This window comes from Patagioenas fasciata, chromosome 18 (assembly GCF_037038585.1).
Source record: "Patagioenas fasciata isolate bPatFas1 chromosome 18, bPatFas1.hap1, whole genome shotgun sequence".
Taxonomy (NCBI): domain Eukaryota; kingdom Metazoa; phylum Chordata; class Aves; order Columbiformes; family Columbidae; genus Patagioenas; species Patagioenas fasciata.
In genome coordinates, this window is record NC_092537.1 from 9,662,038 (window position 1) to 9,678,670 (window position 16,633).

The 16,633-nt window shown below is 48.6% G+C and overlaps 1 protein-coding gene across 3 annotated transcripts in view; it reads left to right on the forward strand.

The window, feature by feature from the left end:
* MYOCD (myocardin) overlaps window positions 1-16,633 on the forward strand; it is a 253,456-nt gene that overhangs the window by 127,059 nt on the left and 109,764 nt on the right. For all 3 annotated transcript variants that reach the window (XM_071816398.1, XM_071816399.1, XM_071816397.1), the window contains exon 2: window positions 15,734-15,963. In XM_071816398.1, the coding sequence (XP_071672499.1) occupies window positions 15,816-15,963 (148 nt within the window). In that variant the 5' untranslated portion in view covers window positions 15,734-15,815. The remainder of the gene's footprint in view (window positions 1-15,733; window positions 15,964-16,633) is intronic.

Genomic DNA, 16,633 nt, shown 5'->3' on the forward strand with positions numbered 1-16,633 from the left:
AGAGTCTCCAGGAATATATATAGATATATATATAGGATGACAGAAATCCTGCAGAGCTACTGCAGCGTGCACACTGTTCCTGGGCAGCAGCTCAGCTCTGTGCTCCCAGGGGATGCGCATGTGTGCGTCCTGGCTGTGCAGAGCGTAGGAACCCACAGCTCTCTTGCAGGCCTCTTCAGATTTTGTAGTTCAGCTGGCATGGGTAGTGGAAGACTGTGAGCTCTCATCTTTGAAGAGAAAATGCTGCAAGTGACACAGCATTAGCAAGGGCCAAAATACAGGTAAACACACATTCCCAGAGCCATCCAAGGATGCTGCTCAACACACAAAGCATTCTGGATGTGAGCACCACCTGTCCTTCCACTCCTGCAGAGACACCTCCCCCTGGATTCAAACCCATGCTTTCCTACAGCCTGACTTCTGTGGGCAGCACGATGAGCATGAAACCCAGGAGCAGCCCGGAGCATGTTCACGTTGTGTGTGCAGTGCCACCAGCATTGCCCCCAGCCCCAGGCAGCTTGTTCCACTCTCTCTGAGCACCAGGACAGAGGGGACTCTGCGCTTGCAGCCATGTTGGAGAGGACAGTGGCATCAGTCCTCACACCCTGCAGCCAGTCACTAGCCCTTAGCTCAGCCCCAGCTTTCTTGTCAGCAGAAACTGCAAAATCCTTGGTATAAGTCCCCATCACTGCCTCATTCCCTGGTGTCCCATTGCCTGTGTACTGCTGGGGGGACAGTCCCACCTGCAGGAGCAGGGGGTGGGTGACAATGGGCTCTCATCCTGTTGTGTCCCTCCCCTGCCATGTGTGGATTGCAGCAGGAGTAGTGGAGTGTAAATCCTTCATCTCCTGGGTCTCTGTCCCCTGTAATATATTGTTCTCCATTTCCCCCAGGACAGCCTTGTTCCATTGGGTAATTGGAAGGTATTTATCTGTGTCATATTAAGAGCCATTTGGGATAATTGTGAAATTGGCAGCCCCAACCCTCCTTTGTTTAAAGTGGGGTATAATTTGGTTAATTTAAATGTTTTTTTTAACTTTGCCACAAGAAGGAGGAAATTTAGATTCCATTATTTAGCAAGTAGCTCTGAGGAATGTCCTTTGGCAGCAAAGGGACACAGTGGGGCCATAGAGCTCTGCACAGCCTTGGAGCATTCGCTGTGCTGGGTGCATTGAGTCCCAGCCGGGCCTCAAGAGCCCTTGCCACAAATCTCCATCCTTTCCTGATCCATATGTGTTTCTCCTCCCCGCCTGCACTCCACCGTGCCACAAACCTGATTTGATAGGCAGTCACTGCAGCACATTCATCTGTGGAGGATGGAGAGTATAAGAATAGCTTTATTTGGGGTCAAAAGACAGACAGGTCAGTGTAGTCGGGTGTCTGGTCTGCAGCCATGGAGACCCCAAATCCCTCCTTTTTGTCTTTTTGAACCGGATGCTTGAGCATGTCATTGATTCTCCCTGGTTCCCACAGTGAACAACCATCTCCTATCCATGCAGCCCTCCAGACCGAAGTCTCCTGCCTCAATCTTCTCCTTCCAAGCTAGGGGTCCCAACCCATTTCACCTCTCTTTCAGTCAACCTTGTTGCTCTTCTCTGTGGATTATTTTTCCCCACAGACATTACTTTACATTCGCCTTTTTATCAGTCAACCAGTCAATATCAGGATATCCTTCTGTAGTGCTCCATATCAGGTTTCTTTTTTATGGCATTGGCTGATCACGCTTTAATAAGGAAAATTTCTCCATCTCTTTATCTAGAACATTATGTTGACTAGCACAAGCCATAGCACAAACTCCCGCCTTTTGCCTACATTAAAACAAACCTATCCTTTACTCATTATTTCTAAATGCCCATATTCTATATCAACTGTTTAGTATCTTTTTGGCGAGAAAAGTTGTTAGAAATGTTCTGAAAATCCAAGATCACTCAAGTCACCTTTATCCAAGTGCCTTCAAGTAGATCTAGCAGACTTGAGGCACAAAGCACTGTGAAAGCCATTTGGATGTGTCTCCCCTGTACCATATACCTTCTAACTCTTCGTTACTGTTCCATCAGCACAGCCAGTGGTGATACAGGGTTTGAGATTTGAGCCACCCAACCTGACACTTCCGTGTGTTGCTGAACCTGGCAGCACCTACTGATGTCTTTGGTGCTGAGACCCCATTTGTTTGTGGTGAGGAAAGGCTTAAATCTGTTGATGTGAGCTGTGTCTTGGGGATGGGACTTGACTGATGGAACACTATTGCCTCAGAGGGAGCAACGGTTGGTGATCTTCTGGGGTATTTGATGGGACTGGGGAGATTTCCTCTCTCACCCCAGACACCACTTCCCAAGGGACTTTGCTTGCCAGTTTATAGACCAAACCATCAATGGAGACACTTCACTGCATCTTGTCTATGTGATGTCCTTTCCAAGCCAGGCTCAGCTCCTCCAGAAAGGACATTCCAATAGGAATCTGGATTCTGCATGGAAGCACTGGACATCTGTCCTTGTACAACTGTGGGATAATAATAATTCTTCTTTTCTGGCATCAATGTTATCCATGATGAAAGAGGTCTGTGTGTCCTGATCCTTTCCCACCCAGCCAGGGAACTGATTTCTCAGGTGTTGCAGGAAGTTGTGGGTCATGGTCACTGAAATAAGAGTGACCAGTGATAAGACTGACAACTGGACCTGGAGCTCCAGTCCATGCCAAGCCTTGCCTCTTGCTGTAACCCCACCTGTGGTCACCTAAACATGGCCCTTTTTTGGTCAAAGGCCTGGTGCTTTGAGTCTGGGTGATTTTGCAGATAAATTTAGACTGGAGGATATATTAAAATTTCTAGCCAGTAGGAGAATGACGTTCTTGAACAGCCTTCCAAACCGGAAAGTAGGGGCAAGGAGCCTATGTTGTTTCTAGATGGAGCTTGATAAGTTAATGGAAGGGATTTTATGACATGACAGGAATGATCCCAGAGCGAAAAATTAAGTCATGGGATAATGGGACTTGAGTGTTTAATTTGCTAGTATCTCTGTAAGACTGCTAAAAAGATAGGGGTTCTTCAGTTCTTGATATTTTTTTTATTGCACTATGGTTTATCATCTCCTTGTTACAGAGCTTTACTTAGTTGTCTGAAGAAACCACAAGTTTTCTTCCCCACAATGCAGTCTTGGCTTTGGGAATGGATAAAGAAGCTTCTTTGCTTTCACAGCATTTTGGCCGGAGCTGGGATCTGGATCTGATATGCTGCTTCTCTAGTGTCGGGGCAACCCTGTGTGCCTGGGTGAGGCATCTTGCTCACAGGGGCATTTTTATTGGACTTGGAGCCATGCAGCATTTTGCCCTTAGCTGGACTGTCAGGTCCATCTGCATATTTTACCTTCCTCTATGAGATCAAGGGTGTGTTCACCTGGGTTCACTTGGGAGTTTCACTTTATAAGTCCTGTGGGTGCAGGGAGAATAGATAGATGTTCAGCTGCTTTTGTCACTGAGGTCATTGTAGGGGATCAGACCCGAAGACTAATGCTGATCTCCTAGTCTTACATTCTTCTGTAGAGAAATGAGTATGAACCTTTCAATATCCTATAATGTCTCTCATGTAGAAACTGAGGCCTTCGACAGGACTTGGTGTGCCATTTCTCAGTCCGTGAATGGTTCAGCTGCTCAGTCTAATGGGCACGGCTGCCATGGGATGGTGAGGGAGTGATCCACCTCAAGGTGCTCTCAGGTTTGGGGCCATCGTACAACATCCTTCATTCAAAGCGTGGACCTGCGTCTCCTGCTGCACACTTTGAAACTATGGGATATGTCTTTTGCTTCAAGATGTAAAAACCATTTGTAAAAACTATTTACCAGGCTAGAGAGGGACCGAGAGGGGCTCCCTCCTTGTTAATCCTGAGCTGGATATGACCACATGGTCCTTTGGCCCATACAGCACTGAGCAAGTCCATCAAGAGACTGAAGAACATCCCAGGCTTGGCTACATGAGGTCTGGGAGCAGGGAGGTGAAGGGTGCTTGAAACCTATAGAGGAAAGAGTTGAAACAGAGTCTTTCACTCAAGCCCTACAGCCACTCGCAGCTTGTGGCAGCCCCACCTGTGTCCCACTCTTGGTTTCTAGCTGCAGTATCTGTGATCTGAAAGTTGCAGCAGTGCATTTTTCAGAAAATCGCACTGCCCTGAAGACCTTTTCAGGGCTCAGCACCCATCCACAGTGGTGGCTGGGGAGCACAACACGCTGGAGGGGGAATCCCAGTCCAGCCTGTGCTCTGCAGTCAGTCCTGCTCCCAGCGCTGCCCGGTGTGGTGGGCATCCAATGTCAGGGACACTGGGAGCTATTCTGTCCCACCCCTGGCACAGGACCAGCTATACTGTTTCTGAGACTTCTCATGGGTGTAGTGGGGAGTGTGATGACTCTGAAACCGTGTTGTGGAGCAGATCTAGAGATGGAACAGTACTTTATCCCTGCACATAGGACCTCCTTTCCCCTCCTTCTCATTCCTTTTGGACTTGCCATGCAGCTGTAGGCACTTTCTATTGACTTTTCTCCATATTCAAGTGTATTTAGCTATTATCCATGAAGATAAGAAGACAGGCTGTGCACTGGATTCCCTATGGGGGTTTCTTACTGAAAGCTCTTACTGGGCAGCTCTGTTAATGCGTGCAGTGACAGTAGCTGGCACAGGACACACTGAAGCCCAGATGATTCAGCGGGAGAGCCCAGGGCATGGCTGCCCTCTGTGCAGCGGGCACATGGTGCTCCAGCTGCTCCCCGTGCCCACAGTCGAAGGCGAGACAGGGGTCTGGACAACCTGCTCCATAGTTTTGCTAGACTTGGAGCAAGGGGATGACAGGGTCTACAGAGATCAGCAGCTGCTCTGCCTTTCCTGGCTTCTTGCTTTCTGGGTGGCTAAAGGCGGACAAGCTTCAGGTCACCAAGCTGAGATAGCTGGACGTGACTGCTGTCACCAGCTGTGTTCTTATTCAGTGTTCAGACCCATGGCCATGGGACTACAGGGGCGACACACAGGACAAGACCCACCCAACACATAGGTCCGCTCTGAAGTCTGGCTCAGGTTAGTCCCCGCTGCAGCCGGAACACACCCCGTGGGCATGAGTGCTCTGCCAGCAGTCTGGGACGTTTCCCAAAGCCCTGCTAGGTCAGTCTGTGGCCTTTCCCACCCACTGAACAGTCCCTGTGCCAACTCAAGCCGGCGAGGCCGCCGCGCCGGGCAGAGGGACCGTCCAGGGCCAGCGAGCTGGCTCTGTCTCCAGCTGCTCTCCTGTTTGAGAACCGCCATCATCACTTTATTAATAGTGTTTGTCACTGTGGGGTTTGTTCCTTCCCCTCCTTCTGGCATCTAATAAAGAGGCATGGGTCCAGTTTGCGCTCATTTTCCATCTCAAATCTCTGCCATGTTTTCTTTCTTTTAGAAAGATTTTGTTTATTACATTTCTAAAATGTAACAAGAGAGACAAAGATCAGACATAACCGCAAATGCCACAAAATTAGGACACGGTTAAACGATGCAGCAATAACCAAAGGGATTCAAATAACCTGGAAGAGAAACCAATGCTTGCTTGCAGAAATGTGGGGAGGCAGCTGCTGATAGGGGTGCAGGCATCACTGGGAGAGCCTTTTGGGCATGGCCGAACACAGCTAGACCTGCCTGGTGGCCACAGTGCCACAACCCACATAGGGGAAGAACCTGAATCGGGATCTGAGCTCCATTGGCCTTTAGCGGACATGCTGGGGAGGGGGCAACCCTGGGATGTGGGCGCATCACACATACCCGACGCACAGGGCATCCATGCTGTGTGATGCCATGCGAGCAGGACAAGCAGACCAAGGTCTGAGACAGAAGCAACCCTGCCCAGCACCGAGCTACGGAACTATCCAAGCTGAGGGACCTCAGCAAGCATATCATTTGGTGCTGCAGAGCCCCTCATAGGCAAACCAGCCCTGCAAGAGACACAACCACCTTTCTGGTGGAAGACTCCAGTAATCCAGGACAGTTCTGCATGTCAATAAGATTTTTCCTAAATCCAATACAATGCTATGGTTAAACTTAACCTGCATTTTTTAGGTGAGCTCAGGAATCTCAGAGTAGGACAGATGAGGCTGCTGTAGGACCTGGCCTCAGGAACCCCCCCCACTTCATTGGAACGAGAAACCTGCTCATTATGTTGCTGTCAGAGCCATGACTTGGTAGCAGAAGCAGCATCAGTGTTAATGGTAACAGTGATGCAGGTAATCTTAAGTAACAGGGGCACTTCCAGAGATGAGGGATTCCCTTTTCATTGGAACAGATGAAAATTTCAAGGGTTTTTTGATGCTGGTTTTAAACCAAATTCTGAAAACAATGCTGTTTCCTTCAAATTCAGAGCATGGTTTGTCCTTTGTAGATAGTCTGGGTTGCATTGCCACTAGCAGAAAGAGCTAATTGCTAAATGTTTATAAATAAAACAAACTCAAATCAAATAATAGTTTAGAAATAAGCACTACTTCTATCAAAAGCCTCATCCTACCTGTGTCCTTAGCCCATCAAGACTCCTGCAAACAGGACTGTCCCCAGGTGTGCAGGACTCTGCATCCAATATTTTGGCAGCAATCAGTGTGATCCAGGCACCCCAGCACACAGGACTTGTGGGTCAGACCTGGACAATTCACAAGACCAGCCTGGAAGAGTTTTTTCCAACAGAACAATCAGCAAAACCAAATTGGAGGTTGATAGCCCATTTTTGAGCCTTTTCTGCACACTTAGAACATTATCACTTATTTTAATATTTTTAATTTTTTTTTTTTTTGTAAGATAGCTTTATAAAGTACAAGCATTGCCCAGATTCATAAGGAGGTGTTTTATGTAACTCAGAACCAGTTGCATACGTTATCCAGTATAGCAGTACTTTTAACAGACTGTTTTACCAGGAAACAGCCCTGGACATGTGAGCAGGGCTAAGAACTGGTGGCAAACACCAGGTAGCATGTGAACCGCAATCCATAAGTATTTCTGATCTCCAGCCATGCACAGGAACCACAGTCACAGCTGACGAAACTGGAAGTGCTTGTAGCAGAGGGCAGCTGTTTGGAAGCCCATGTCAGGAGGGTTTGTGGCCCCTGTGCCCTCCCCAGGATTGCCCACACTCCGGCTCTGGGTGACTGTGGAGGTTTGTGCTGTAGCTCAGCTCCCAACCCAACTTCTCCATCCATTACGTTGCATTTCTGGGCAGTGTAGGGGCAATGGGGTTGTAGGTTTGCCCAGCTGCCCAGCATCGAAAGAGCTTGTGACCGGGGGAGTAGGCTGGCTTTAGTGGCACGTGGCTTGCTCACAGGAGCCAGGGCACTGGGGAGAAGTGCTGGAGTCTCCACAGGGGTTGTGTCGTGTGGCATCAGGCAGCATGAAGTGTGTGGCAAGACCAAGGTACCAGCCCTGGGTCTGCCATCCGTACCCTCAGTGTTGTTGCTATGACCAGACCTGAATCAGATCTGTACAAGAAAAGGAGCTGAGGCAGCTGGAGTGCTCAGGATGCCCAAAATCAGCATGAAGACACGTCTTCTGTCTTTGGTATCTAGAGGTGAAATCTTAATCCTATGGCTCCTGTAGTCTCGTTGCCCAGGCAGACTCCGCTCCTTTTTCCAAAGCTTCCTTTCTTTTGCCTTGTGTGGTTCACTGTGGTTTTCCCCCATTTCCCTCTGGAGTGTTTGCTGCGTGTGTCTGGAGCACAGTACGATGTCCCAGCATTACCACCGCCATCCATCCCTTACACCACCATCCGTCACTCGCACCCTCCTGTGCATGGGTCCCGTGAGCAGCGTGCTGGCTGCAGGGACATCATTCCCTGGACGGTGCCAGGGCTGGGGCTGCCTCTGTGCCAATACAGAGCCTGTGCAGAGGAGCAGTGCTGCCCTAAGAGAAGGTGTCAAAACTTGAGGACTAAACGTGTAAAAAGGGAATCCCCTCCGCCCTGCCTCGGAACCTAACTCATCCACACTGGCTCTCCAAAGAGCCTGTCTCTTCTGACAGTCAACACAGGGAGTGCTGGTTCGATGAGACTTCCAAATGTGGTGCTCATCAGCAACAGCGCAAGTACTGCATTTGCACAGGGATTTCCCAAAATTCTGAGCTCTCTTTAGCAATGTGATGTAGAACTCCTCAAACTCCTGGCCACACCAGCTGTGACGATGTGTCCTCTCTGTTGCAGCATATAATGTGGGGAGGGCTTGTTGCTTGCTTGCTGGCTGTAGAGTGACCAGGGCCATGTTAAATACCATTTGTAGCAAAGAAATAATTTGTTTTTCAAGCTGTTGTGGATGAAGATACTGCAGGCGAAGCTGGGGCTGTGAGTTGAACACCGTGGAATGATCACTGGACCTGGCACAGTGTGGCCGCTGTCTCAGCCAATGCTAGACCTCTCCATTTGAATCCGTCACACAGGGTCTTTTACAGCCAGTGGCAAGAAATGGGTGCTTTAGGGACCAGATCATTCCACCTGCTCTTCAGCTCACAGACAGGCACTTAGAAATGCCTGTTTCATCCTGGTGAATGCAAAGGGTGCTGAGAGTGCCCAGCTCTAGTGCCTGCACTTGCACGGTGACATTTGGTCAGATGGATGCAAACCACAGAGAGAGCTCAGAGCTGCACCAGGTCACCAACACAAAACACACTGTTCCCAGGAATGTTTACTGGAGACTCTTGGTGCTCTGGGTCCAATCAGACAGCTGGCAGTGGGCACAACTCTGGATTTTGCACAGATGTCAGCTAAGGGATTTTGTATAGCACAGGCCTCCTCCCAGTTCCTCTGAGAAAGCTCATTGTTTAGGAAAGGTTTCAAGTTGTTACCTTTTGGAAGGTTAATACTGACCCGGCATTTCTCTAAAAATCACAAGGTCTTGCAGAAGCAGCAGGCAGACATGGAACAGGAGCCTTTTCCATAGCGTTCATCACTCAGAAACGTCCCCAGGGGCTCACCCTAGATCTTGACCCTGCTGCAGGTTCTGCCATGCATGCCCACATATCCCATGTTCCTGGGCAATAGCAGTAGCGTCAATTCTGCAGCACTGCAAGCAGGAGGATGAAGAGCTGACAGCTCTTTGGGATGTCCTGATGACAGTCAGGGCCCATCAGCGGGGTTGCCCTCCAAGGAGACACAATGTTAGACTCGAGATATACCACCGTGCCAACCCATTGCCCTGGCAGCCTTCCCTTCTTGTGAGGGTCACCATGTGCCACCATATCAAACCATAGTCATCCAGGCTCATTTTTAAAGTTCTTCTCAATTCCGACATCTCCTGTGTTTGTCTTCCCTTGCTACCACATGATAGCACCTGCAATACTGTACATATGTGCTCGCCAGCTTAGCTTCTGGGTGCTCCTAGAATATAATAAATTACATTACAGAGGTCACAGCAGCCTGCCTGTGCTCACAGTGCAGCATGAGGGAGTCCTTGTCCTGGAAGAGCCCTTGGGTGCCAGCAGATGTGCCATGGGCATGGATGCAGAAGCAGGGAATCAGTTCTCGAAAAATATACACCAATAAATCTGATCACTATGAGTTCACATTAAGATGAATTATTTCAGAAGCGTACAATTTGTCAGTCTGGTTTTGCCCCAGATATTTCCAGCCTATTTAGAGGACTGACAGAGAGGTGGAACTTGGGAGGATCTGGCTAATAACCCGTTTCCTGATCAGCACTTCCTTTGCTATTTTTCACCACTTAAATCTTCATTCTATGAAAAATTAAGCAGAAGTGACTCTTTTTCAAAATAACTCAAGGGGACGGGGCTGAGGCCATAGCTGAGATGCTCCCCTGAGAACAGCCCCTATCTCTCATCATCCTCCCCAGGCTGAAGGCCAGGAGCTGTCCTGGATGAAGATTGCTGCCACTTTCCATCACAGGGTTCTTTGCTGCCTTCTCAGGCCCCATGACCTGTGGGCAACTTGTATCAATGCTGGGAATTTGGAGGCTGGGAAGGAGATAATATCCCAAAACCCCTGGAGGTGCAAACAGTTGGCAAACCTTTCTGAGTGTGAGGATCACAATGTGACCAAATTCTAGGAGACTTTGCCTTGAGTGAAGATTTCACGGCGTCATGTTTGCACGGCTCTGTTTACCGGCTCTTGGCGCTGGCCCCACAGAGGGCTTGCACAAGAAGCTGCATGGAATAATGTGTCAGAGGAGGGGGTGTCCAGGCCCGTGGCAGGTTTCCCATGTTTGTTTTCCATTTACTGGGGTAGTCCCCTGGCCGCCTTGCCTGGCTCTTCTCCTGAGCTGCAGCTCCTTGCGTGGAGATTGAGCTGGTTACCAGGTCACCTCTCTGGGGCATGGGAGCAATGTGCAGATCTGTGGGAAACAGCCTGTAGGCTACACGTCATAGATGGGGCTTTCTGCGTCCCTGAGGAGGCGTGAGGGAGTTCAATGGGGGGAATCATCCAACAGGGACGTTGTCTGCAAGGAAAACAATGAGATAATGGCAGCGGTGCATTCCCTGGCAGCCCCGGGATGGTCTCAGAGGAGCAAAGGTCTCTTGTTCTAGGCACAGGGACAAGTGGTCAGAGTTGTCTTCTGCCTGGCCGACCATGACATGGCTCTCAGGAGGACCAGGCAGGATTCCTACTGCAGCTTGTACGTAGCAGGGTTTGATCAGGATTTGCAACAAGACAGTGTAAACGTCCATGGGACATTTGCCCATTGGAATCCAGAGTTACTCATACTGTCTGAGCACTGCAAACATGAGCTAAACCACACAAAGTCCATGTTTAGTGAGATGGTTTTATCAGCAACATTCCTGCAAGCAGAAGTCCAGGAATACAAACACACCACAACAAACACGTGAAGAATTTGATAAGGCTGAACTGCATCTCTGAACATCTCTCTCCTGGTTTTTCTCTTTAGGTATTTAAAGTTTTATGGTGGGTCATGATTGCTTAAGAAGTGCTGCGCATGCCTTAGAACTAAATATATTTACTTTCACTTCAACTTCCAGTAGAGCAAACAGGAAAGCAGGGAGGATTTAGATGAATTCAGTATCTGAAGTCTAAGCTGTGCTCATTCCCATCTTGGTGGATGCAGGAGGTGGCAGAGGGGAAAATGTGGGAAGGTGGAAAATGAAGATTAGGTGTATGGGTTCATGCTGGGCAGGCAGTAACTGTGCAGAACACTGAAGCTGCATCACAGGAACCTAAGCAGGAACCAGCCTCAGGAAGTGCCATTCGTGAAGACATTTCTAAAAGTTAGAAGCAGAGTGCATTTCGAGATGTTGTGCCTATCCCTGTGCAGGCTACAGGCAGGAGCCAGGGGCCTCAATGTGGATGTTTCAGCCTGTAGAGATGCCGCAGGTCCAGCTGCTGCAGACTCTGTGCCCTGTCGAGCAGCGATACCCCAAACGGCACTGGAGGCCTCTGCCCAGACACTGGGATCGAGCCTACAGCCCTGCATGCTTCGTGTGACAAAGACTCTCCATCTCCTTTTTTTCTTTTCCTTTTGGCTTACTAAGATGTATTTGCAGGACAGCAGTGTCACGGAGCAGAGGAAGAAGTGCCTGTCCATATGTTAGACCCCAGAGCAGGGCTCAAGAAGATTCTTGTTTTGCTCCAGTGAGTAGCAGATTCCATTTCTGGTGCACACCTTGGCACAAAGCTCACTCCTGGAAAGCTAGAAAGAAGCTTCATCCGGGCATTTCCTTGACATGTGGAGACTTGAGAGGTGGAAGGGGATTGCTGAGACCTGGACAGTGAACTTTTCAGTTTAGGAATTTTCCAGCCAAGTAATTTTTTTGTTGGAAGATGAATGCTGCTGAAGGCAAAACTGTTTCTCAGGTAGACAAAGTTTTCACCCACTTCTTAAAATACTTTTTAATTAAAGGGCCATTTTTCCTAAGAAATTAAAAGTGTTAAAAGCATAAAATATTTTAGAGTTGTCCAATAAAAAATTATGGGTGACTTGCTACTGATAGTTTGGGGCAGAGCTGGTGTCACCAAGCTGTCCCCACACAGGGGCTGTCTCCTGGGTGAGTTTCCCTTTGTGCAGAAACGTTCATCCCTGGAGAGCAGGCTGCGGATCTCCAGGTGTGTGGCAGTACACAGGACCCATGGGCTGCAGGTGGCCCAATACTCAGCCTACATCTCCACAGAAGGACAGATCCAGAACCACGTGGTGGCTGCTGGGGAGATGGGGAGCAAGTGAGGGGACAGAGAGAGGCTGCCTGTCTGGTGTGCTGCTCTGTGACCTCCTGCAATGCCGGGAGAGGGAGGAAGGCAGCACCCAAGGGTGTTTGCCCAGGGTGCTCAGTCTGCAGGACAGGGCTCATATGGCCTGTTTGAGACCTGTCTGTGTCACATCCCCAAGCTCAGCAGCAGCAGACGTTAGGGATACAATGGGTGACAGTCATTGGACAACACTTGAGCACCCTATGCTGCTGTGACTCAAAGTCAAGGAAGGGAATATGTGAGATGCCGTTGGTGACACGACATGCCCTGGCCATACGCAAAAGTGCTCAGGTATCTCACCTGGCCAGTCACTGCCCCAGAGGCAGTCAGGACAAGGGTCCATCCAGCCTGGCCCATGTCCCAGGGACACAGAGCTGGCACAGGGCCCCGGCTGCTCAGTGTCAAGCTTAACACCCACCCAGGCTTGGTGCCCCTTGGGCTTTCCCCTCTCCACTAGAGCTGAAGTATTGTATGCCCATGTCAGCACTGGGAAGTGGCAGGGGGCTGCAGGCATCACATCAGCCACGAAACCTGTGCCTTTTCCTGGAAAATCATACATGAGCTGAAGTGTGTGTGGCTCTTGTGGACTTGCACTGACTCAGTCCAAGAAAAGATCTGGCCGGGGAGGCCATGGCTGCGGTGCTGCTTCCATGATCAGATCGACTGAGGCTGCTCTCCAAAGACCCCAGATTTATGTAAACCCAAGTCCTTGGGGAAGAGCCACAACCAAGGCCCATCTGGGCCTTTACGGGTGGGCAAGCATGTCTAGGGGGAAGCGAATGTGATCTCCATCCATGCTATGTTGCTCTCTGAACAGAAAGCAAGGAGGTTTGTAAACCAAGCATCTGCTCTGGAGGATCTCCACTGTCTTACAAGGAAGGAGCCATGAGCTGCCATGGTAGACCAGCTTTACGAATTTAATATTTATAGGCAGAGAGAGATGGGACATGGCCTGTACTGTGTATAGCCTTGCAATTTATGTGTTGGCAACAGTGGTTGATGGGAGATGTGCTCTGAAGCTGAAAGTGTGCTTAAGCTTTGTAAATACAATCAGTTCAGGCTGAAGTGAGTGAACAATGTGGAATGTTTGAGGCCAAATTTGACTTCAGGAAAAAAAAAAGCATCGAGCCAGTGGTACTTGAGTGTGTTGTGAAAGCGTGTGTCTCCGGGGCCGCAGCGTGACCTCCTGGCTCAGACAGTAAGGACCTCAGTACACTGACTGCAAATTAAATGTTGCATATGCTCTGAGTGCAAAAAGATTGTACACAGAGCCTGTAAGAAGCCTTCCTGAAAGACTCTTGCCTCTGCTGGTGGTCTTGCAGCTTCGGCACTGGATGTCTGGCTCACGCTCCCCATTTTTCAAAAACATTAATAATCATAATCCATATAAAACTGTCATATTGGTTCAACATGTACGTCACCAAAGCCCTGACTAATTCATCAAAGATTTAGTGTTCAGTTGAACAAAGTCTCATTTTTGTAAGCAGATGCAGTTTGCTGGATTGCCCTGTCATCACCCACTGTTTCCACTGGAAAGATGCATCATATCAGCAACTTCTAAAAGTTAAAAAAATGTAGATTTTTAAATAGTAATGTAAACAATTCTTGCATGTTCTACGTTAGTCATGAATTAAGTAGAGAGCTTAGGGGCTGATGCTGCTTGTGCCAAAGTGGGTCTGCAGCCCTACAGCCACCAGCGGATGGGTGTTCAGTAGATCGGTCGCCCATCACAGCAGTGACAGGGCATTGCACAGCAGTCACACCCCTAGAAATAAGACCATGAGCTGCTCAAGGGAGCTAAAATCCTCAAGCAGTGGTGGAAATGGAGATTGGCAGTTCAAAGACGTGGCACAGGGCACAGCCATGGCCCATCTGGATGCCCATGGGGCTGTCTCCATGCGTAGTGGCAGCATGTCAGACTTTGGTAGGAATAGTTTAGAACAGGAGATAGGCAAAGAGCCGCAAGGGCGAGTGGCCGTGGTGGGAAGTGCACAGCAGAAGGGAGAATCTGCTGTTAAGGACTGTGTTTGGATCAAGTGTGGTGTTTTGCATTTTGTTTCAGAGCCCAGGCAGCAGGGTTGGGTATGGACACAGTCTGTCCCAGGTGATGCACACAGGAACAGTTTTATGTCCCACCTGCACTTTATGTGACACAGACATCCTTGGGACCTCCTCCCTGGCCAGTGCATCCACTGCATGGACACCCTATATGGAGTCTCCTGGCAACAAAAAGCAGTGCAAGCGGGACAGATGGACACAGTGTCTGACCTGCAGCCAGTGAGACACGGCCGTGGGGGGACAGTTTGGGCAGGTGGGGGCACACAGGGAAATGGATGAGAAAGCAGATGGCAAAATCCCCACTGGTGCAGGGTTGAAGAGGGATGTGAGACAGTCCTGGCACACGTAGCATGGAGGAGATGGTATCGTGTACAATGCACTATTCTTACTTCCTTATACAGTAAATCGGTAACTTTTTTGTATTAAATCAGATTTTATCACTGAATCAATCTTGCACTTTTCTATTCTTGTTCTCTACAAATGACCTTTTTTAGCTCTCCTCAGCTCCTTCCTGATGGGACTCATTAGGAGCTGGTGCTGATTCTTAGAGGCATTCACTTTCACTTAGCATCTGGAGAGGCTTTTTTGGACAACGCTTTGTTGAAATGGTCCTTGCAGCTTTCTTCTACTGTGCTTGGTATCAACAGCTCTTCCTGGGTCATGTGCCTGCGTCCCACTAATACATTTGGTACAATCTGAATCCTTCCCCTCCCTGTTTCTGGTGAGATATGAGTGTTGTCAAGGGAAGCACCTCCTTGCCCAGATGTTTGTAGAAGCACAACCTGTATTTGTACCATTTTCTGAGAGTTTTCCTGATGTATTTTGACCATAAATCCCACATAAACCTGGTAGAAGAACAATCTGGTAAAACCGACAAACTGCACCTCCTATTCTTCAAAAACTCTCAAAATGTTTTACCTAATGTGTTCGAATCCTTCATAAAGGTTTTAACTCTACCATGTCTGTTAATCACAACTTTGATGTCAAAGAATAGTTTTTGCATGTGTGTTTTACTTTGTGGGGTGTTTGTACAGTTCCTGGTGTAAAAGCTAACTGGTGTTTGCTATTCGTTGTTTGCTATCTGTATCATGTAATTAGCAGCCTATTTAAGTGCTGTGTGGAATTAATTCTGTCACCCAGTTTCTCAGCAAACTAGGGCCTTATATAAAAGGAGATTGTTCTAATTTGTAGATCTGTTCTGTATTTCTAACAGTTCAAGAGCTCTCTCATGTGGGTGCCCCATGACTGTGTTTTTTCATAACACCCCTGGCTTTCTGCAAATATTCTGTGCTTATGGGTAGAAATTCTTCCAGAAAAGCAGCCAAGGATGAAGATCCAGCAGACGAGGAGAACAGAATCATGCAGGCAGTAGGGAATCCTGAAGATGGAGTAATTAGTTGTCTGTGGTCTGATTATTTCACAGTGTTAGAGTCTTTGCTCACTGTTCCAAAGGCTGACTGTCCTGACCTGCTCCTCCTCTTTTCCAGAGGTCACTTTGGTGTCTGCTTCTCTCCCTGATCATCCAAAGTGGAGCATCCAGAATCTGGAGCAGTCCCTTCAGGCACGGTGATGAATGGTGTGACCAAACAGGATTGCTCGGACCACAAAAGTACACCAAGTGGAAATGAAGAAGAAAAGGCACCCAAAGAAAAGGCTGCCAGCGAAGTGAGAGATGGCACCAAGCTCCAGCCACCACCCTTAGCGGAGTGCAAGAACGGTGAGTTCCTCGGCCCGTGGTGTCAAAAGCGGGGAAGTGAGACTGGATCAGTGCTGGTTTAGCATCTCTCGTCTGTGCTGGGTTTGCAGCTCACCATTATTTTTATGTGTGGTGCTTCTAAGGGTGTTGCAGGTAGGAACATTCTAAGATTTAATGGAAATGGCTTCTCAGCTCAGTATTTCTGGATCAGCCTTAACTGTTGTTGTCAGACTTGAGGCAGTTACCATGTTTTTTGTGATCCAAGTGTTTGGTGTAATTTTGGCTGAAATGTGGCATTTCAAGGTCTTAGAACGAGACTGGTGTTCTGACTGTGGTAATGGGATTTGCTGCGGAATTAGGGTGATGTGAAGGTGGTCAGTGGAGAAGAAACAGGAATTGTGTCCACAAAGGCAATGGTAGACCTGCTCTGCTCCCTCAGAGAACTTGGTGCTTCAGATAACCTTGTCTTTGGCAAAATTGCTTCAGATCAATGTAACAGAGAGCAGAATTTCGCCTGGGCCTCTGCAAGAGTCATTTGGGTTTCTTTGGTCATGGTCCAGCAACTGGTCTTGCTGGAAGATACTGGTTTGAGTTTGAGTGGAGGTCTGTTGGCAGAAAACTGATGGACCGAAAAACACACAATTCAGCCTGTGCAAAGCATGATCAGGCCGAGGAGTTGTTTGCCATTTAT